Below are 24,589 nucleotides of genomic sequence, written 5' to 3' on the forward strand. Positions count from 1 at the left end.
ACATTTCCTTGGTAATCTGTCAATAAACCGAACTCTGCCACCTGTTTTACCCATGTCTGAGCGAAATGATCGTTCCATTTCACATCCCTACAAAGTGTTACATCCAGGTATTAGCATGAGTTGACCGATTCCAGCTATAGCTCGTTGATACTTTAGTCACAGGATACTACCTTTTTTAATTTTCTAAAGTGCAGAATTTTACATTTTTGAACATTTAAAGCAAGTTGCCAATATTTGCATCACTTTCATATCATATCGAGATCTGATTGAATATATGTGCGGATTTTTCCAGATAGTACTTCGTTATAGGTAACCGCATCATATGTGAAAATTTAAGATTACTGTTAATATCGTCTGCTAGATCATTAATATATAACATTAGCGGCAAGGATCCCAATACATTTCTCTATGGCACACGCGAAAATACTTCTAAGACCGTCTATAACTCTCCATCCAAGATAATATACTGCGTGCTCCCAGTCAAAAAAACCTCAATCCAGTCACAAATTTCACTAGATACCCCATATGTTCATACTTTTGATAATAATCGTAGCTGCGGTATTGAGTCAAATGATTTACATAAATCGAGAAATACTGTATCCATGTGACTGCCTTGATCCAAAGCTTTCAGTAAGTCATGTGAGAAAAGTGCGAGTTGGGTTTCAATTGACCTATGTTTTCGGAATCCATGTTGGTTGGCGCGGAGAAGATAATTGTGTTCGAGATACCTCATTATGTCTGAGCTTAGAATATGTTTCAAGATTCTACAACAAACGGGTGTTAAAGATATTGGATGGTAGTTTTGTGGATCGTTTCTGCTATCCTCCCTGTAAACGGTGTGTCCTATGCTTTCTGCCAATTATTGGCTAGGTTTTCTGTTCGAGGGAGCTATGGTGGACTATAGCTAAAAGAGGGGCTAGTCGTATAGAAAATGCGGTATAGAATCTGATGGGAATCCATCAGGCCCTGGGGCTTTCTTCAGTTTTAGCGATTTCAGCTGCTTCGAGACGCCTTTGGTATTAATATTTATGTCACACATCTTTACAGTCGAGCGAGAATTAAATTGGAGTAATACGCCTGAATTTTCATTTGTACAGAAAGATTTGAAAACAGAGCTCAGCCTTTCTGTTTTTGCTTTGCTACACTCAATTCCAGTTCCTGTCTCGTCCATGAATATCTGGACACTGACTTTGTTACCACCAACAGCCTTTACGTGTGAGTGGAATTGCTTTTGCTTTTGTGAGACATTCTTCATTAATATTGTGGTACGGTAGACACTGAAGGCTTCACGAACTTCCCTCTTAACAGCCAAATGTGCTTCGTTTAGCATCTCCTAATCTCTAGCCGTAAGCTTCGTTTTACAACTATTATACAGTAGTCTCTGTTTCTTTAGTAGTTTCCTTACACTGTTTGTATACCGTGAAGAGTTTCTCCCATTGTGCTGCATAGCTACGTGGTCCACTATTCTTCTGAGGGCAGTTGTTCTACATGCCCTTCTCCAGAGCTAAACGTTTCGAATTCGTTACTGAGGTGCGATATGATTGCCTCTTTATGCACTTTGATGAAAGTATAAATATTTCAACTTGTGATAGTGTCTCTTTGTACTTCAGAAATCATTGTTGCTACAACTGCCTCATTTTCACGGCTACCAAATTCTACACTCCTGGAAATGGAAAAAAGAACACATTGACACCGGTGTGTCAGACCCACCATACTTGCTCCGGACACTGCGAGAGGGCTGTACAAGCAATGATCACACGCACGGCACAGCGGACACACCAGGAACCGCGGTGTTGGCCGTCGAATGGCGCTAGCTGCGCAGCATTTGTGCACCGCCGCCGTCAGTGTCAGCCAGTTTGCCGTGGCATACGGAGCTCCATCGCAGTCTTTAACACTGGTAGCATGCCGCGACAGCGTGGACGTGAACCGTATGTGCAGTTGACGGACTTTGAGCGAGGGTGTATAGTGGGCATGCGGGAGGCCGGGTGGACGTACCGCCGAATTGCTCAACACGTGGGGCGTGAGGTCTCCACAGTACATCGATGTTGTCGCCAGTGGTCGGCGGAAGGTGCACGTGCCCGTCGACCTGGGACCGGACTGCAGCGACGCACGGTTGCACGCCAAGACCGTAGGATCCTACGCAGTGCCGTAGGGGACCGCACCGCCACTTCCCAGCAAATTAGGGACACTGTTGCTCCTGGGGTATCGGCGAGGACCATTCGCAACCGTCTCCATGAAGCTGGGCTACGGTCCCGCACACCGTTACGCCGTCTTCCGCTCACGCCCCAACATCGTGCAGCCCGCCTCCAGTGGTGCCGCGACAGGCGTGAATGGAGGGACGAATGGAGACGTGTCGTCTTCAGCGATGAGAGTCGCTTCTGCCTTGGTGCCAATGATGGTCGTATGCGTGTTTGGCGCCGTGCAGGTGAGCGCCACAATCAGGACTGCATACGACCGAGGCACACAGGGCCAACACCCGGCATCATGGTGTGGGGAGCGATCTCCTACACTGGCCGTACACCACTGGTGATCGTCGAGGGGACACTGAATAGTGCACGGTACATCCAAACCGTCATCGAACCCATCGTTCTACCATTCCTAGACCGGCAAGGGAACTTGCTGTTCCAACAGGACAATGCACGTCCGCATGTATCCCGTGCCACCCAACGTGCTCTAGAAGGTGTAAGTCAACTACCCTGGCCAGCAAGATCTCCGGATCTGTCCCCCATTGAGCATGTTTGGGACTGGATGAAGCGTCGTCTCACGCGGTCTGCACGTCCAGCACGAACGCTGGTCCAACTGAGGCGCCAGGTGGAAATGGCATGGCAAGCCATTCCACAGGACTACATCCAGCATCTCTACGATCGTCTCCATGGGAGAATAGCAGCCTGCATTGCTGCGAAAGGTGGATATACACTGTACTAGTGCCGACATTGTGCATGCTCTGTTGCCTGTGTCTATGTGCCTGTGGTTCTGTCAGTGTGATCATGTGATGTATCTGACGCCAGGAATGTGTCAATAAAGTTTCCCCTTCCTGGGACAATGAATTCACGGTGTTCTTATTTCAATTTCCAGGAGTGTATTAAGTCTTCAAAAAAGTTAGGTTTATTTGTTGTTTTAGATACATCATAATTCCATTATGAGTGCGCTTCCGAAAAATTTGTTCTATGTAGTTTTCAGAGAACTCATTTACTTCATTTACTTATGTATCGCAGAACGTCTTGTCATGCGAACCACTTAAAATAGTGCAATTTTCGCTATTGATTTTGGACTAATAATGTCTCCTCCAGTAATGACAGTATGACACGGGAACTTACTTGCTAGCGAACTTAGATTTTCTCTGAAGTTTGGAGACGAGTTCGGTGGTTGATAGGATTTGGCTTTAAGTTCATGACCCACCCTTGTGTGCTCCCCACACACTGTAAGCTACCTGAGTAGCTAGCCTAGCTTGTCGCAGAACATTCGAAGTCTCTGGTTCAATCCTTCCATTCGACTAACAACCAGTAGCCCCGATCAGTTCATGGGACAATGCTGCAAGTCGTGAACCTCGATGAAATTGCTTATGCAAGACTGGTCTTCCCAACCTTCGCTTTTAGTCACTGGAATGATCTAAGTATGACCTCGGAGCCCAGATGACAGGCACCGTTTGTTCCAACGTGCACCACAACCTATAGTCGGTTGCACCCTTTTCCTAGTAGTTGCCGGAACAGCCTCTTCAACAGGCCCCAAGGGGTACACGCTCAGTGACGCTAGACTTCCTCTCCCACTCCTTGCTGCCATTGCCTTAACGGATATCATTATTTGCCTTACATTTGAACTGCTGACGATTAACAAACCGTTACCCTTTTGCATTCGCCTCGTCTTGATACAGGAGAGGGGGGAAGAGTTTATACGAGGGTTCAATGAAAAGTAATGATCCACCTTCGTTAATTTTGTCTGGATGGGAATATTTTAATAAATCAAACGCAGAAATAATCCTTACAATGTGATCTTTAATTACCAATATTCGCTTTTCCACATAATCACCAGACAATTGGATACATTTCTGCCAACGATAAACAAGTTTTCTGAAGCCATCACAGAAGAAGTCGACACTGTTCCCGCAACCACAGTCTCACAGTTCTCTAAACGTCTTCATCAGAAGCATAACGATGTCCCTGCAGATCGTCTTTCATTATTGGGAACAGATGGAAGTCAGACTGTGCTAAATCTGGACTGTATGGAGGATGCCGTACGGTGGTGATATTCAGTCTCTGAAGTTCTACTGTTGTGGCAGGTGAAGTGTGTGGTTTGGCATTGTCATGCTGCAGGAAAACATTTCCCTTCTCCTTTCGGATCCTTGTTAGCCATCGTTTCAGAGTTCGCAGCGTTGTGATGTAATGTTCCACGATCAAGGGAATCAAAATGAATCACACCATCTGCGTACCAGAGCACTGTGGCCATGATTTTTCCAGCTGAGTGCTGCGTCTTGAATTGCTTTTTCTGGGGCGAGTCTTTGTGTGGATATTTCGTAGGTTGATGTTTCGTCTCCGGGTCGTAATGGTGTACCCACGTTTCGTCTCCTGTCACAATCGAATAGAGAAAGTCGCCACCTTCATTCTCGTAACGCGAGAGGAGTTCTTGGCAAATTTCAGATCTGTACGCTTCATTTCAGGAATCAGCATCCGGAGTACCCATCGTGCACAGATCTTCCGACAGCCAAGCAAAGCAATAATGTGACCCACACGTTCTTATGAAATGCCGATTGTGCTTGCAGTCTCTCTCTCTGAGTGATACGACGATCGTCCTGAATCAATCTGTCAACATTTTGCTTGTGAAACTCAGTGGTTGCTGTCACAGGACTTTCAATTTTTTGTATGTCACGCAGGTCAGATGTCCCCGCCTCAACATATTTATACTTACTCGCCCAGCGATGCACAGTACTCACATCAACAAAATCACCATAAACTGATTTAATTCTCTGACTAATCTCCTTTGATATAACATCTTCTGCTGTTAAGAATTTAATGACTGCACTTTGCTTAAACCGCATTGACCGACCGTCTGCGCAGGGCTTCATACTTTGTACAGTAGCAACACAACCGTTCAATGCTAAGGCTTCCAGCCAACTGGAGCTGTAGAGAAGAGGCTACGGAACAAGCCAGTACCTGCCGCATACCAATGCTGCCAACTGTTGAAGAGTTACGAAGGTGGAGGCATTACTTTTCACTCAACCCTCGTAGTATATATAGATAGACGTTTGCCCATTTTTCTCGATTCTTCTTTATTCGGTTTTCTCTTGTTTATAGACAAGCACAGAGTAATCGTACAACTTTTATGGTATCTGCGTTGCGCAAATTAGGTACAAATATCTTCTCCAATGTAGAATAAATATCACATGAAATAGGTAAAACAGTTAAACAATGGAATGGACAAGGTACAGGGACACAGTACTAGAAGTGGCTAAAGAATGTCTTGGAACAGTAGTGTGTAAAAGTAGGATGAAGCAAACAGCTTGGTGGAATGATACAGTCAAGGCAGCCTGTAAAAGGAAAAAGAAGGCGTATCAAAAATGGCTACATACCAGAACCCAGGTAGACAGAGAAAGTTATGTTGAAGAAAGAAACAAAGCCAAACAGATAATTGCAGCATCGAAGAAGAAATCGTGGGAAGACTTTGGAAACAGGTTGGAGACTATGGGTCAAGCTGCTGGAAAACCATTCTGGAGTGTAATTAGCAGTCTTCGAAAGACAAGTAAGAAGGAAATGACAAGTATTTTGGACAGGTCAGGAAAACTGCTGGTGAATCCTGTGGATGCCTTGGGCAGATGGAGGGAATATTTTGAAGAGTTGCTCAATGTAGGTGAAAATGCGATCAGTAATGTTTCAGATTTTGAGGTAAAATGGGATAGGAATGATGATGGAAATAGCATCACATTTGAGGAAGTGGAAAAAATGGTCAATAGATTGCAGTGCAATAAAGCGGCTGGGGTGGATGAAATTAAGTCGGAACTCATCAAATACAGTGGAATGTCAGGTCTTAAATGGCTACACAGGATAATTGAAATGGCCTGGGAGTCGGGACAGGTTCCATCAGACTGGACAAAAGCAGTAATCACACCAATCTTTAAACATGGAAACAGAAAAGATTGTAACAACTACAGAGGTATCTCTTTAATCAGCGCTGTGGGTAAAATCTTCGCAGGTATTGTTGAAAGGAAAGTGCGAGTATTAGTTGAGGACCAATTGGGTGAAAATCAGTGTGGGTTTAGGCCTCTTAGAGGTTGTCAGGACCAGATCTTTAGCTTACGGCAAATAATGGAGAAGTGTTATGAGTGGAACAGGGAATTGTATCTATGCTTTATAGATCTAGAAAAGGCATATGACCGGGTTCCTAGGAGGAAGTTATTGTCTGTTCTACAAGATTATGGAATAGGAGGCAAACTTTTGCAAGCAATTAAAGGTCTTTACATGGATAGTCAGGCAGCAGTTAGAGTTGACGGTAAATTGAGTTCATGGTTCAGAGTAGTTTCAGGGGTAAGACAAGGCTGCAACCTGTCTCCATTGTTGTTCATATTATTTATGGATCATATGTTGAAAACAATAGACTGGCTGGGTGAGATTAAGATATGTGAACACAAAATAAGCAGTCTTGCATATGCGGATGACTTAGTTGTGATGGCAGATTCGATTGAAAGTTTGCAAAGTAATATTTCAGAGCTAGATCAGAAATGTAAGGACTATGGTATGAAGATTAGCATCTCCAAAACGAAAGTAATGTCAGTGGGAAAGAAATATAAACGGATTGAGTGCCAAATAGGAGGAACAAAGTTAGAACAGGTGGACGGTTTCAAGTACTTAGGATGCATATTCCCACAGGACGGCAACATAGTGAAAGAACTGGAAGCGAGGCGTAGCAAAGCTAATGCAGTGAGCGCTCAGCTACGATCTACTCTCTTCTGCAAGAAGGAAGTCAGTACCAAGACTAAGTTATCTGTGCACCGTTCAATCTTTCGACCAACTTTGTTGTATGGGAGCGAAAGCTGGGTGGATTCAGGTTACCTTATCAACAAGGTTGAGATTACGGATATGAAAGTAGCTAGGATGATTGCAGGTACTAGTAGATGGGAACAATGGCAGGAGGAGGGTGTCCACAATGAGGAAATCAAAGAAAAACTGGGAATGAATTCTATAGATGTAGCAGTCAGGGCGAACATGCTTAGATGGTGGGGTCATGTTACCCAAGAGACTCATGGATTCAGCAGTAGAGGGTAGGAGGAGTCGGGGCAGACCGAGGAGAAGGTACCTGGATTCGCTTAAGAATGATTTTGAAGTAATTGGTATAACATCGGAAGAGGCACCAATGTTAGCACTGAATAGGGGATCATGGAGGAACTGTATAAGGGGGGCTATGCTCCAGACTGAACGCTGAAAGGCATAATCAGTCTTAAATGATGATGATGATGATGATGATGAGTTAAACAAATGTTCAGTGAAGTAAACCAACATAATACAATACATTTCATTCTCTTGTTCAGACATTCTTGCGTATAAATAAAACGACTTAGTTTAAAGATGTGACTTGTAAAATTTAAGTTAGGCTACAGTGTTACACATTAGGGGAAAGATCAATGTGATAGCAAAAAAGAAGAATTAACAGAATGACACTGAAAATGGTGCTAATGGCATCTTATACCCTAACGTTTTTCATCTGGGATAATCAAATGGTGAAAATAACAATCTGAAGGGAAAATCCAGCAAAGCATCTGAAGTGATTACTCGGTATGTGTATTTTTCTTCTCACATTCTTTTGATCATTATTCGTAGACTCTTCCTTCTCGTGAATATATAACCATAGAATTACAGAAAATAGTTCTGAGATATTAGGCCTTCATTACAGTGTCTCCATATTACTTGTGTAATAGCTATAATTAAACTATTATGCCACTTACCTATGAAAAGCAACCGTTTCTTATTTCATATACAAACATTTAGAATTGCATCCATAGGAGCAGCAGCTATTAACCCAAATTTTCCTAAAGAAATATGTAAAGTAGGAAAAATACCTGTAATTGGCGGTGTATGTAGGTGATACGCAACTAATCTCTTTTTTTAATTTCATGCGATTTATTGTCCATTAATCAGTTTTCGAGCCACTGCAGGCGCCTCATCAGATAAAGGCGTCACAGAGAGACTGGTCTCTGGGTCAATTGCAGCTAAACGCTAGAGTCGTGGTGCTGGGAAAAATGACGATAACTGTGGCGTAAGTTACCGAAATGGATCGTAATGTTACATTGCACTGCGTCTTGGTATCCAGGACAATTTCATTGCGATAACGTATATTTCCCTCAGCTTTCACACAGTTCTTTACCGGAATTAAATGGTCGTGGATACCACCAAACACAGCGACGCAATTGTTCGAAACATGACGACCTTTCGCTTCCTAAAGACTTGGGCAACTTATACCTCAGTTTTCGTTATTTTCACAGCAGTGGATGGCAGCGCGTAGCTGTGCATGGTCCAGTGAATAATCTTCCTGTAGCTTCTCCATCTGATGACGAATCAGGACTCTACTGAAAATGGTTAATGGTACAACACAAGTAAATCGTATCAAATTCAAAAAGTTACAAGTTGCCTATACCTTACAGGGGGTCGGCATAAATATGGAAACAGAAAAAATTCAACACATTATTGTACCTAATACTGCGTAGGAAAACCCTTGGTATTCAAAACCGCTTTCAGTCATCTCGGAATGTATATATGCGGGTCACTTATGGTTTTCAAGGGAATCTCATTCCAGTCTTTCTGTCAAATAGTTGCAAGTTGAGCTAACGATCGTGCAGGTGGAGAGCGACCACGTCCCTTCTGTCTAAAGCAGATCACAAAGGCTGAATAATTTTGGGATCTGGTAGGGAGGTAAGATGCGACAGTTCAACCTGCTGCTCACAAACGCACTCCTGGACGGTGCGAGCTGTTTGAACACGACATCTGTCGCCTTGGATCAGAGCATCACCGTTGAGGAAAAAAATGTACCATGAGATGGACCTGATAAGGTAAAATGGTCAAATGATCCTTGGCGGTAATGTAACCTAGTACAGTACCCATGGGATACATCTACATCTACATCTACATCCATACTCCGCAAGCCACTTGACGGTGTGTGGCGGAGGGTACCTTGAGTACCTCTATCGGTTCTCCCTTCTATTCCAGTCTCGTATTGTTCGTGGAAAGAAGGATTGTCGGTATGCCTCTGTGTGGGCTCTAATCTCTCTGATTTTATCCTCATGGTCTCTTCGCGAGATATACGTAGGAGGGAGCAATATACTGCTTGACTCTTCGGTGAAGGTATGTTCTCGAAACTTTGACAAAAGCCCGTACCGAGCTACTGAGCGTCTCTCCTGCAGAGTCTTCCACTGGAGTTTATCTATCATCTCCGTAACGCTTTCGCGATTACTAAATGATCCTGTAACGAAGCGCGCTGCTCTCCGTTGGATCTTCTCTATGTCTTGTATCAACCCTATCTGGTACGGATCTCACACTGCTGAGCAGTATTCAAGCAGTGGGCGAACAAGCGTACTGTAACCTACTTCCTTTGTTTTGGGATTGCATTTCCTTAGGATTCTTCCAATGAATCTCAGTCTGGCATCTGCTTTACCGACGATCAACATTATATGATCATTCCATTTTAAATCACTCCTAATGCGTACTCCCAGATAATTTATGGTATTAACTGCTTCCAGTTGCTGACCTGCTATTTTGTAGCTAAGTGATAAAGGATCTATCTTTCTGTGTATTCGCAGCACATTACACTTGTCTACATTGAGATTCAATTGCCATTCCCTGCACCATGCGTCAATTCGTTGCAGATCCTCCTGCATTTCAGTACAATTTTCCATTGTTACAACCTCTCGATACACCACAGCATCATCTGCAAAAAGCCTCAGTGAACTTCCGATGTCATCCACAAGGTCATTTATGTATATTGTGAATAGCAATGGTCCTATGACACTCCCCTGCGGCACACCTGAAATCACTCTTACTTCGGAAGACTTCACTCCATTGAGAATGACATGCTGCGTCCTGTTATCTAGGAACTCCTCAATCCAATCACACAATTGGTGTGATAGTCCATACGCTCTTACTTTGTTCATTAAACGACTGTGGGGAACTGTATCGAACGCCTTGCGGAAGTCAAGAAACACGGCATCTACCTGTGAACCCGTGTCTATGGCCCTCTGAGTCTCGTGGACGAATAGCGCGAGCTGGGTTTCACACGACCGTCTTTTTCGAAACCCATGCTGATTCCTACAGAGTAGATTTCTAGTCTCCAGAAAAGTCATTATACTCGAACAAAATACGTGTTCCAAAATTCTACAACTGATCGACGTTAGAGATATAGGTCTATAGTTCTGCACATCTGTTCGACGTCCCTTCTTGAAAACGGGGATGACCTGTGCCCTTTTCCAATCCTTTGGAACGCTACGCTCTTCTAGAGACCTACGGTACACCGCTGCAAGAAGGGGGGCAAGTTCCTTCGCGTACTCTGTGTAAAATTGAACTGGTATCCCATCAGGTCCAGCGGCCTTTCCTCTTTTGAGCGATACCACGATATGGCTGTCCAAATCATCACCGAACCCTCGCCATGTTTCCCTCTTGGGACGTAAATGTGCTCAGAAGTTGGTAAGAGTGCGCAACAAGACTTAGCGGACCAAATGACTGTCTTCCATTGCTCCATGGACCAGGTTTTACTGCTTCGGCACCACATTTTCCTCTGATGGGCATTTGCATCACGAAAGAGTGGTTTTTTATTTTCAGCTCTCCCTGCTATGCCTAGCTGATGGTGTTCCACTCGTGTTGTTGTGGTGCTGTCTAGATTTGCAAGTGCAACATTCGTTTCCGCACGGACTTTTGCAGCTGTCACCCTCTTGTTTTTCGTCACCGTCCTCCTCAATCAACGTCCGTCATAATCACTCAACACACACTTTCGTCCACGTTGTTATTTGCCGGATGATGATTTTCCGCTTTCCCTATATGCGGTATAAATCTTCGATACGGTGCCTCTTGAAAAATCAAACACTTCGGTTACCTTTGGTACAGAAGCACCCACTATACGAGCACTAACAATTTGAATATGTTCTAATTCACTTAGCTCCGCCACAATGCACTCACAACTACACATAAAATACTTCTCAACGCGAGTGACACTTGCAACGTGCAACGTGCCGTCCGTGGTCAAATACAACAGCGCAACCTACAGGCTTGTTTAGCATCTGTGTTTATGTTCAAGCACGCATTTCTCACGGTGTTTCCTTATTTCTGTCCAACCCCTGTGCATAAACCGCGAATTTAAATCAAAGCTGCAGTTCCTCATCCACAACGGAATGGATATAATGAAAATACACGTACGAGGGTCGTTCAATAATTAAAGAGACAAATTTGTGTGGGGAAAAAACGGTTTGTAGGGCAAGTTTGGTACTTTTATGCTTTTAAGTTGGCATCACTGGGATGAAACCTGATCACCTTATGTCTCAACATAGTTTTGTTTATAACCTCAAAAATACATTTTGCGATGGAGAGTCCGCTAAAAACGTCCGCATTGCTTGAACAACGTTCTGTTATCCGTTTTTTACTTGCTGAAGGCGTGAGACCAGTGAATATATACTGTAGAATGTCTAAAGTTTATGGTGAAGGTTGTATGAACCGTGCAAATTTTTACAAGTGGGCAGAGCTGTTCAAAAATTGTTGCGATTCCGTGACTGACGAACACCGTTCTGGCAGTTTCAACTCCCTCGCTTGAAAGTCGAATTGATGACATTATTCGTGCCGACCGCTGTGTGAATGTGGAAATTATAGTTGATAAGATTCAAGTTAGTACTGGTACAGTTCATAACATTATCTGTAAGAATCTGAAGTACCGCAAAACATGTGCAAAATGGGTCCCAAAGGAGTTGACGCGGCTACACAAGGAAACGAGGTTGAGAGTGTGCACCGAGCTAAAGGAAAGTTATGAATGCGAAGGTGAGCACTTCCTCAACAAAATTTTAACTTGTGATGAAACTTGGGTTCACTAACATGAGCCAGAACCAAAAGACAAAGCACGCCAACTCACCTGTCAAGAAAAAATTCAAAAGTCATGTTGACGGTGTTTTGGGATGCTGAGGGTCCAGTTTTTTGTGATTATCTCGAAAAGCGGCGCACAGTGAACAACCAATACTACTCGGGTTTGCTTTTAAACAAGGTGAAGCCAGCCATGAGACGGGTACGTCGTGGATCTCAGAGGAGAGGTGTCGTTCTCCAGCAAGAGAACGCACAACTAACACGTGAAACCATCGACAAAAAGGGCTGGGAAGTATTGCCTCATCCCCCTTACAGTCCTGATTTAGCACCTAGTGATTTCTATTTGTTTGGTGTACTGAAGGAGGCATTACGTGGGAAGAGGTTGCAAGACAACGAGGACGTGAACAAGTTTGTGGGAAATTGGTTCAAACATCAAGATAAAGAGTTCTCTGCAGCCGGAATAAAAAAGCTTGTAGCCTGTCGGAACAAGTGCATAAATAGTCATGGGGATTACGTCGAAAAATAGAAAAAGTATTGTTCTGTAAAAATAAACGCTTTTTCTCCAGACCAATTTGTCCCTTTAATTATTGAATGACCCTCGTAATATTAAAGCTTCAGTTTTAGCATGAAATGAAAACGAACGCCTATATAGTAAAGTCATTTGACACACTCGGTATGATGGTGAGAACATATGCAGTGCGTTATGCTCACTCCAGACACATTTCTACTCTACGGCCGCAGGCAAGAACGTCGCGGGAGGCAGCCCAGTGTTCCGTTTTCAAATACTTTCTCGCACTTTTTCCACGTTCTAGATCTGGCAGCGCCTGAAGCATGCGTTTTCGACTCTAGATTCCTGATCTCATAAGTTTGGTCTTGAGATCAGTATTTTGTATACAGCAAACACAGGTAAGAGATCTCCCTTGAAGCATTCTCTATGACCGCACAGCCTTCCGCTCAAACAACAGAAGATTCGATCTGCTTGGAAAAGTTGCCAATGTATGTCGTTCATTTACAAGTTCACCTACTTGGACAGCAGGATTAAAGCTACTAACATATTTATTTTCATAGGGAATTCTGTTTATGTTTCGTATAAAGATAAATTTCATTGGTCGAACCAGTCCGATAGACAACTGCCCTAAAAAACTGTGAAATAAGGAGCAGAACAACACAGGAAATCATTTATCTATTTAAAGTAATCAGTTTTCAAATGATAGTTTCAGAGAAGAAATTGAGAACGGGATGTGGCATCGATAAGCCCATTTTTTCACACTGAGACCCATTTATTACCTTCAATAAATCTATACAGCACAGAGAGTATAAATATCTATTTTCATAACGGTTCATTCTGTTGCAAAGGTTTCAGTTATTGCCACTGTTAAAATTATTTTCGCAGTCTATTTTTATAATACACCGGAATGGATAGCATACCGTGTTTCTCAGTGTATGTATTTTGAGCCTCTGAAACACATAGCTGACACGCCACTCGTGTGCGACACCCAGAGCTATAAACACACGAAATGGAATCCTAGAAATTAATACCCTGTCGTAAGTTCTTCATCACCGACGATTCTTTGTGTGACGCATGGAAAGATAAATGTGTCACTCGTGACGTCACGTCTATTCGAGTCGCTAGAAGAACCCGGTTCGTTTTCTCAGATGTGCACGAGGAAGAGCCGATACAGTTTCGAAACAAGTAGTCACTAACGGTTGTGTGAGCGATTACAATCGCTCACTGAACATCCTGCCGAGTGAACGCGAATGTACAAACGTGATCAACTCAGTATATGGCAATTTTTGATTGCTAGATCCAGTCTCGATCTTATTCAACACGCTGTGAGACTGACAAATCGAAGACTACAAAATTATTAAATCCTTAAACTAGTATCTTGCTTGTTTCTTATAACTTCTCAGAGAACAATTAGCATCTCTCTTTTGCAGGATCTATTAATTTAGATAATGCATCACCTTGTCAGGTCTCATATAGTGCTGATTTATATGCCCCAAAGTCTTCGGCCAAGAAAAAGAGTTTGTTTCATGAGGCACTGTAATAGCGTATAATCCCATAGAAAGATTATAACATATCTATTGAACGAATTACGCAGATACACATTCAGTGCGTGAGATCAATATACACTGCGCAACAAAATTAAAGGATCACTTCTCCGAAACCCCGTAATTGCCTGCCATTGGCACGTATAAGTTTGAAATTGGGCTCAAAGGTGTCTATAATCTTCCTCAGTAGTGATCCAAAAGGGTGGCATCCTGCAACGTCATCCTCAAGGTCGATGACGCTTCAAATTTCAAGATGTTGACACATACGAAAAAAAGGCCAGACTTCAGATGTTCATGTACCGTTTCAGGTGTATTAATGGCGCCACATTGGCACCAGCTTTCATCACAATTCTGCCGAAAGGCACCGTGGACGTGTTCACGATGGGAAGGTCGTGACAGCCCCTATTATCGATATTCCACCCCTTCTCTGCGATAGAGGTCAAAACCGCGACGATCCGAGTTGAGATCCGTAGGTTTTCTTATGGGTGGTCAAGGAAAACATTCCGCACACACCGCCGCTCAGAATCGACACGGAAAGGCCTGAGGGGGTGGAATTAACGGCGTTAATTAAACCACCCCTTTCCTTGGGGTAGTGATTGCCACACGTTTCGCAGTCGAGAATGACAGTCTCATTACGATGAGCAGTAGGAGGACGTTCTTGACAACGTTTTCTGACACCCCTTGATATTTTAACCCTGCTCAGAGAACACTGGGGGTGGGAGTGGGAGGCGGGGGCCGGGCGAGGGAGGGGGGGTTCGCCATTGAACGTGATCGCACCCCTTCAAAGTGCAACGCGACCACTATTTTTGCTCTCGTGCACGGTTTGGAACAACTAGGAACCGTTCAAAACCATTCGACAAAATATGAACATCATCCGAAGTAGTAAAGCGTGCTTATGCATTTTCAGCCCTTCTGTGGCGTGATGAAGGGGGGAGGGGGGAGCGAGTGGGGAGGGGGGGGCAGGGGTGCGTCATTGACATATACGCGAATAATGTATGATTTCCGAGTATTGGCACCAGACCCTCTCTCTCTCTCTCTCTCTCTCTCTCTCTCTGTTTTTGTCTTTTTCTCTTTTTCTTTTACGGCTCATAAGAGCAGGGCGGCCTGTTGTAGCACTTCGTCCCTTCTAATGCGGAGTCACTTTTGGTCCCTTGTCGAGGGAACTTGGTGCGATGTTAATGCCATTTTTGTCTTTTTCTCTTTTTCTTTTACGGCTCATAAGAGCAGGGCGGCCTGTTGTAGCACTTCGTCCCTTCTAATGCGGAGTCACTTTTGGTCCCTTGTCGAGGGAACTCGGTGCGATGTTAATGCCATTTTTGTCTTTTTCTCTTTTTCTTTTACGACTCATAAGAGCAGGGTGGCCTGTTGTAGCACTTCGTCCCTTCTAATGAGGAGTCACTTTTGGTCCCTTGTCGAGGGAACTCGGTGTGATGTTAATGCCAGAGGTTCCGTATTGGAAATTTGATGCGCTAGTTGTTACTTAGCTGGCCCTATGTTGTAACAGCGGTACGAAGGGACTCGACTCATGGTCACGATGTTGTGATGATCCTGAGGGTTGAGTGCCCCAGTTATGGCGACACTGATGGAACATCATCGCCTTTCTTTGCACACACCACCACTACACCGTCATCGTCAGCGGCCTCACCGCGACGACTAGCTGCCACGGTGACAATTGTTTGGTCCGATTCAATTTCAGAATCTTTTTGGCTAACTATAAGTTAGCTGTAAATCTTTATAGCGTCCATATTCATTGTTAGCTCAGACAGGGTCCTGCCTCCAGCTGTCTTATTTGGAAGCCTGGGATCCATTAGTAATAAAAATGTAAATTTCTTAAATAATGCACACGGTATATTAAGCACCGAAAACAGACATTTTATTGTAATAATAGTTGAGTACTTGGGAGAGTGTTACTCTAAGATCAGCAACATAAAAAAGTAAATAGAGATAAAGGCAAATATCTCTTATTGATTGTTAATGTATATGAGATTCTTATGTCGTCATCTTCTTGTATCTGGCTTGTCACGCTGTATAAGGTTCAAATGGTTCAAATGGCTCTGAGCACTATGGAACTTAACATCTGTGGTCATCAGTCCCCTAGAACTTAGAACTACTTAAACCTAACTAACCTAAGGACATCACACACATCCATGCCTGAGGCAGGATTCAAACCTGCGACCGTAGCAGTCGCGGCTGTATAAGGGGTGATCAAAAAACTTCCATTTTTAGGGGATTGTTGAAGCGTATCTGCAACGTAGTGGGTGTACAGGGTGTAATGGGTATAAGCGCAGATATTTCTACTGGTGACTGAGGACGGTCTACTGAACAACCTACATCAGTACGTACTTCGTTTTCAGATTAATGATATAGCTGTTAGGAGTAGTATGCTGGGTAGTACCTCCATATACACTACTGGCCATTAAAATTGCTACACCACGAAGATGACGTGCTACAGACGCGAAATTTTACCGACAGGAAGAAGATGCTGTGATATCCAAATGATCAGCTTTTCAGAGCATTCACACAAAGTTGGCGCCGGTGGCGACACCTACAACGTGCTGACATGAGGAAAGTTTCCAACCGATTTCTCATACACAAACAGCAGTTGACCGGGGTTGCCTGGTGAAATGTTGTTGTATAGCCTCGTGTAAGGAGGAAAAATGCGTACTATCACGTTTCCGACTTTGATAAAGGTCTGGTTGTAGTCTATCGCGATTGCGGTTTATCGTATCGCGATATTGCTGCTCGCGTTGGTCGAGATCCAATGACTTTTACCAGAATATGGAGTCGGTGCGTTCAGGAGGGTAATACGGAACGCCGTGCTGGATCCCAACGGCCTAGTATCATTAGCAGTCGACAGACATGTTATCCGCATGGCTGTAACGGATCGTGCCGCCACGTCGCGATCCCTGAGTCAACAGGTGTGGACGTTTGCAAGTCAACAACTACCTGCACGAACAGTTCGACGACGTTCGCAGCAGCATGGACTATCAGCTCGGAGACATGGCTGCGGTTACCCTTGACACTGCAGCACAGACAGGAGCGGCTGCGATGGTGTAATCAACGACGAACCTGGGTGCACGAATGGCAAAACGTCATTTTCTCGGATGAATCTATGTTCTGTTTACAGCATCATGATGGTCGTGTGTTTGGCGACATCACGGTGAATGTACGTTGGAAGCGTGTATTCGTCATCGCCATACTGGCGTATCACGTGCCGTGATGTCCGGCCCCGGTAGCTGAGTGGTCAGCGTGACGCAATGTCAATCCTAAGGTCCCGGGTTCGATTCCCGGCTGGGTCGGAGATTTTCTCCGCTCAGGGAATGGGTGTTGTGTTGTCCTAATCATCATCATTTCATCCCCATCGACGCGCAGGTCGCCGAAGTGGCGTCAAATCGAAAGACCTGCACCAGGCTAATGGTCTACCCGACGGGAGGCCTTAGCCACACGACATTTCATTACCTGCCGTGATGGTAAGGGGTGCCATTGGTTACACGTCTCGGTCACCTCTTGTTCGTATTGACGGTACTTTGAACAGTGGACGTTACATTACAGATGTGTTACGACCCGTGGCTCTACCCTTCATTCGATCCCTGCGAAACCCTACATTTCAGCAGGATAATGCACGACCGCATGTTGCAGGTCCTGTACGGGCCTTTCTGGATACAAAGAATGTTCGACTGCTGCCCTGGCCAGCACATTGTCCAGATCTCTCACCAATTGACAACGTCTGGTCAATGGTAGCCGAGCAACTGGCTCGGCGCAATACGCTAGTCACTTCTCTTGATGAACTGTGGTATCGTGTTGAAGCTGCATGGGGAGCTGTACCTGTACACGCTATCCAAGCTCTGTTTGACTCAATGCCCAGGCGTATCAAGGCCGTTATTACGGCCAGAGGTGGTTGTTGTGGGTACTGATTTCTCAGGATCTATGCACCCAAACTGCGTGAAAATGTAATCACATGTCAGTTCTAGTGCAATATATTTGTGCAATGAATACCCATTTATGATCTGCATTTCTTCTTGGTGTAGCAATTTTAATGGCCAGTAGTGTACCTCCCAACACCATAACATATGGGCCACCAAAACGATCATGTTCAATAACGTTCCTGGCTGCATTACATACCCTCAAACGGCGAGTGATGGAAGTACATAATGCACCCAGGAACATTGTCTAACACAATCGTTTTGATGGTCCAGGTGTTGTGGGATGGAGGGCAGTAATGTTGCATGTACTTGTGATTTCCAAATCTTTGAACACAGAACGCTTACTGCTCAGCAGTATCGTGGCACTGTACTGCTTCCGCATGTGTGACTTTAATGGGGTGCATTCAGTACTGACTTCAGTTTTATCGACGACAGAGCGCGACCGCGTCAAACTGCGCAGGCGAATGAGGTCTTCCAAAGAGACGATATTTGCTGAATGGACTGTTCTGCCTCCCCCCCCCCCCCTCCTCCCGGCTTAAATTCCATCGACCACTTGTGGGGCGCGTTGCAGAGACGTCCTCATGCAGCACTAACAATCCAGCAGTTTTCGACCTCTTTGATGGAGGCATGGAACGCCCTACCACAAGAACTCATTACCAAACTTGTGACCACAATGGGAGCACACAGCCCATTAAATATGATGTCCCACCTTTTCATCATAAATCCCTGTGACTTCAGTGTAATTCTTGTCTTGCAACGAAAGTATCATTTCGGTTCGTCTCATTGTATTTCAGTTACCTTCCTTATTACCCTGTAGCAGTTCCTTCTATGTATGGTCCAAGTTCGTTATGTTACGAGGGTCGTCCACAAAGTAAGTTCCGTTTCCATTTCTATCCGCGGCAGCGCTACGATCGCAGTTCCGAGGATGCGCGACAGTTACTCTGACTCAAGAAGACATTTACGCCACTTTTATATCACTCCTGCCGACGTGTGCTTTGTAGCGCTTCTTTATAATGTCAGCCGCAATTGAAAATGCAGCCGCGTGCGAAATCATATGTGTGATTCGTTTTCTAAATGCAAATAAAGTTAAACCAAAGGAAATTCGTCGGCAAATCTGCGAGGTTTACGGACAAAATGCTATGAGTGATTCAGTGGTTAGAAGATGGGTCAGACTGATCAATGAAGGACGTGATCAAGTGCACGATGAAGAACGAAGTGGACGCCCGTCTGAGGTTACTGATGAACTGGTTCATACAATTGAAGAGAAGATGAAGCACAACCGTAAGTTTATCCTTAGTGCCCTTGATATGGAAGTTCCGCAAATCTAACTATCACTCATCATGAAATTGCTACTGAAAAACTGAAATTTCGAAAACTTTGCTCATGTTGGGTACCCAAAATCCTTTCTGAACAACACAAAAAACAACGGATGGACAGTGCACTTCAGTTTTTGACATGTTACAATGAAGGAGGCGATGGTTTTCTTTTGTGGATAGTCATGGGGGATGAAACCTGGGTACTGTACGACACCCATGAAACAAAACGGCAATCAGTGGAATGGAGGCACACTTCATCTCCAAGGAAGGTTAAGCCTAAGCAAATCTTGACACTTCTAAAAGTCATGTGCACCGTGTTTTTTGTGGGACAGAAAAGGCATTTTGCTGATTGATTTCTTACCACAAGACCAAACAATCAATGCACATGGTTACTGCGAGACCATTAAGAAATTGCGTCGTGCAATACAGAACAAGCGCCGAGGATTACTGTCAAAAGGCGTTGTTTTTTTCCACGATAATTCCCGACCTCACATGGCGAATGTGACCAAACAACTATTATTGGAATTTCAATGGGACGCGTTTGATCATCCTCCGTGCAGCCCGGACGTCGCTCCTAGCGACTTTCATCTCTTCTTACACCTAAAATCTGTCCTTAGAGATCAACACTTCGACGATGATGAAGAGCTGAAAGAACATGTTTATCACGTGGTTGAATACACAGGCGGCAACCTTGTATGAAGAAGGCATACATAAACTTGTGCCACGCTATGAGAAGTGCCTACAAAATTTCGGGAGCTATGTAGAAAAGTAGTTTAATAGCTGTAGATTTTTTTGCAATAAATATTTTTTCTGTATCTGTACTCGTTTGTTTTATATAGCTAAACGGAACTTATTTTGTGGGCGTACCTCGTATTTGGCAGTGACACATCATGTAAAAGTTACTTTCGTCCTTAAGTTTTGTGCAGTAGTGTAAGAACCGCGTTCCTGATCGCTGAAGGCTGACGTTCGTACCTTTACACGTAACGACTGTAGTGTTTTACTACCCGCAGATACGTTGATGACTTTGCTGTGGCAGGGCGCGAGGCGACGCTGCTGTTCTTCTACGGGCCGGTGGCTGTGTTGCTGCTGGGGAACCTCTCCCTCTTCACGTACACCGCCGTCAAGATCGTCTCTGCTCACAAGGAGACGCAGATACTCAACATGGTGGACGGGCGCCGCCGCGGCAAGTCCAGCGGACACAGCGTCTACCGCAAGGAACGCCAGAGGTGAGCTTCCGCCTCCAAACAGTGCCGTTTAAAGTATTCGACAGCTCACAGAGCGCTGGTTGGACGGCACCCGCCAGCAGGGCGCCAATGGCAGTTGTGGTGGCAGTGTTGCCTCGCGCTCTGTTGCCACTTCTGCTGCGCAAAGCACTGTGCCTTCTGATTCTCGACTAAAGTGCGCGTTATTTATGTTGGCGGCCGAGTTTAGGTTCGTTCTGCGCATCTGACGTCACAAACCACAGTCAGCCAATGAACAGAGAACGACGTTGCCACATCTGGACTGCAGTGCAGAGCATGGACGAGTGTCTTCAGTTTTAGAAACGTTCAGTCATAAATAAAGTGATAGAACAAAAGCAATGTCTTGATAGCAGACATTCTTTTATAGAAAGTTTGGAAAAAGCATTCTTTATACCAATTGCTTCATATTCTATTAATTAATTAAACCAAACAAGCAATAAGACTCCTAATTCAGGCGATAGCAAGGAAAGGTGTTTGTATCACTCTCACGAACCGCTTTTTCGCAATAAAGAACAGCGGTAATTGTTTATTTCCTATTGTACTTCGACGAAGCGTGAGTAATTCATAGTCATACCAACAGTGTTTGTCAGTATTTTGCGTGACGTGTTATAGTCCTCATGGCATCCTGTAGTCAGATGAAGTGCGTTAGCGTAACCGTGAAGGCGTTGGGCTGCTAAGTGAAAGGTTATGAGTTCAAACCTTATGCAGTGCTTAATATTTTCATTATTTAAAAACAATATCGAAGTGCCTTACTTCACGAATTATATTCGTTTGAATGCAATTTTTTGAAATTTCTAGTGCTTTGTCTCTTCATTAACCCTTTCGCTGCTGCAGACACGTGCTCCCCGCATTCCGCACTGTGCGCGATTTTGTCATCTCTGCACTGCTCGCCTGTGCAGAGACATGGTGTTCCCACTGCTTTGACACAGTTATCATTCGGTTTCACGAAAACTATTTGGCCCAAAAATTTGATTTTTACACGTCTTCTTGACTGATACCTTCCCCCCATAAATGACTTAATTGTGTTTCGATGTTCAATGCAGTTATTATGCAGCATTAAATGTAGTAAACCATTGCACGAAATTTTGAAGAGTTTGCAGAGGTAGAAGTCCATAGCGTATACTTTCCATATGGTCGATTTTAGTTGCCACAATGTTGAGAATGAAAGGTGGACAAGATACCTAAATTTCATATAAAATTTACTGTATAACAACATATCATTTAATTTAAGTACGATATAGGTGTCGTATGTAATATTGAGAAATATTCCGTCTTTCGCGACTGTAATAAAAGTATTATTTACACCGGACGCGTTTGGCTTTATTTTAAAGCACTTTATTTAAGGGAAACGCCTAATTCCAGCCTCAATTGGAATTACAAACAGATTTTTCACACTCTTGGGCACATTATGGAAGTTTACACTACTGACAAGTTCAAATGTTCAAATGTGTGTGAATTCCTATGGGACCAAACTGCTGAGGTCATCAGTCCCTAGACTTAAACTAACGTATGCTAAGAACAACATGCACACATGCCTGAGGGAGGACTCCAACCTCTGGTGGGATGGGCCACGCAATCAGTGACAAGTTTTAAGTTTATTTTGTAGGAGATAGAAACAGCAAAATACTGTACTAACAGAATTCCAACAAAAAGCATCTTCTACATGGCAAACACAGTAGGATACGAAACTCGTAATGATACGTTGCTGAGTAGGTAATTTTGTAATCCAATGAAAAAAAAACATGTTTTGGTGATAAGAAGTTTATATCAGGTGCAACAGCCACAAATTTATGAAAATATACTAGCTGACAAACCGGGCATTACGCGGGTATTTATTTTGCCAATTTTCTATTAGAAACGAAAACATAAATAAACAGTGAAACTTTCACCCATTATGAATGAGGATCTCTCCGACTGTGATGAATAAAGGTTTCTTGAAATAACTGCAACCAGTCACCTTTTATTTCGTTCTTCAACTGTTATTATACTATTACCGCTTTCGAACCGCCTAGCAATTCATCATCAGATGGTAAACATTTATTGATTGTCTGCAGCTGTGGCAGTCGTGCAACTGTGCCAAGATATGTGAACGCAACATGCAAGCACTGAGTTAGGCGACAATGATTCATATTATAAGATCGATTTTGTTGTGTTACTTACAGTGAATAGCATCTGTTGGTTGGTGGTTGGTGCACACAGTATTCCGGGAAACATAATGAATGTTTTCCAGCGGCCTTAATTTTACTGCACTTAACACACTTCGCCACACGTCCGAAAACGAAACAAATTTGATTAAAAGGTGAACACTGTAGAGATGTTTTCAGAATCTACAGAAGCATGAATTCTGATGGCTTTACATAAAACATTAAAGCTAGTGATTTTCTTTGTTGTTTAACTTAAAGTCTAAGTAAAAGATAAAAAACTAATATATATATATATATATATATATATATATATATATATATATATATACTGAAAACCATGGCGCAAATGTTGTCGCTCTTTTAAAAAAACTTTGCACAAAAATACTGGAGGACTTGCTATGGGAGAAAGGATTTGGGGAGGGGTCTGGATAAAAAATGTTGTGGTATGTTGGGAAGCAGTTATGGAGATGAAGATAGGTGTTGATGTGTACGGTGGAAAGATAGAAACTGGGAAGGAGACTGCAACTGAGCACGTCTGTGGTATCATGAAGAGAAGGGATGGGGATAGATTGGGGGGGAAGACATAGAAAGCCCTAATGTGGAGAGGGGTAGGTGGGGAGGTGTTATAACCGATTGGAAGGATAAATATTAGGGCGAATTTCAGTGTCTCATAGAGGGAAGTGACTGAAATTTCTTCGGAATAGGATATGGAGTGTGTGTAGATGTCAGGACGGTGGGATGTGCTGGTAAAGGCATGGCTGCACACCAGAACTGGTGAACACAGTAGAAATAATGAGGTCACTGGAAACTAGTTTCCAGATAGTGCAGAATATGTGGAGGTGCCCATTAAAGACGAGGAGGGGTGGGAACTTGATGAGATGCTAGAAGACTCTAGGGCATAGGTAAACGGGTTTGGAAAGCAAAGAAGAGTGCATGATGTTCACGGATACTGAGTAACTGTTAGAACATAGATGGGGCATATTCGTGTAACAGTCTTACCCTAAAACCTGGGAGCCAGCCAGCCACCGCAAAGACTAATTCCGACTTGTTCACATGGTGCGCACACGAAACTACCCACCTGTCACAACTATAAGACCGGTCATCTGCACGATCTGGCAACACTGTAGAATGTGGAAGTTCTGGATGAGGCGTTGTTTTCCACTCGAGCTCTGGCAGCAGAGGTAGATTGAACCATTTATACTGTGTGGGGGACAAGAGCCTATGGGCAACTCATGTCAGAAAAGGATTTCCTTGTTTCAGAAAGGTCGTTCTGGCATGTATGATTTTCCATATTTAGGAAGCCTCGATAATTTACCTATTTGATTAACTGTTACCTTTTCACTTTTCTGTGACATTTGCATTCAGTACATAAGGTTGACAGGTCGGATGTAGAAGTATTACATGTTCTAATTCAGAGCAACAGGAATAAACAGGGCTGACGCTCATTGCATTTTTGACTGGACGTCAACAGTTGACTCATTGAGCATTCCTGTGTAGTGCTGTTTCTGATGACAAATTATATGTTAAAATCCTAAAAGGAAATTAATGGCTGAGCCCTAAAAAAGAGGACAGTGTGAAAATAATATTTTGTAGCGTCTCAAAACTGCATGTAAAGTGTTGCTGCTACACGATAACACACTGTACTGATTTGACAAACAGTGCTATCCAGGATATTGTTTGGGAATCATCTTCTTATGACCTTTTCCCGTTAAATGTTGACCTTTCCCACTCCCTATTTAACAAGGGTCCAGAAAATTCCTTTCTGGACGAAAACACACTTCAAACCTGGCTTAACGACAACTTTGACACAGAACCAGTAGGTTTCTACAGGGATCAAATCGGTAAACTACTTAAGCATTGTCAGACTGTTTCAGATAA

At 43.7% G+C, this 24,589-nt stretch overlaps 1 protein-coding gene across 2 annotated transcripts in view; it reads left to right on the forward strand.

The window, feature by feature from the left end:
• Window positions 1-24,589, forward strand: part of LOC126100632 (probable G-protein coupled receptor Mth-like 1) — a 406,527-nt gene that overhangs the window by 345,116 nt on the left and 36,822 nt on the right. For both annotated transcript variants that reach the window (XM_049911258.1, XM_049911259.1), the window contains exon 8: window positions 20,363-20,552. In XM_049911258.1, coding sequence (XP_049767215.1) covers window positions 20,363-20,552 — 190 coding nt within the window. The remainder of the gene's footprint in view (window positions 1-20,362; window positions 20,553-24,589) is intronic.

The sequence above is a fragment of the Schistocerca cancellata genome, chromosome 9, assembly GCF_023864275.1.
Source record: "Schistocerca cancellata isolate TAMUIC-IGC-003103 chromosome 9, iqSchCanc2.1, whole genome shotgun sequence".
NCBI lineage: Eukaryota > Metazoa > Arthropoda > Insecta > Orthoptera > Acrididae > Schistocerca > Schistocerca cancellata.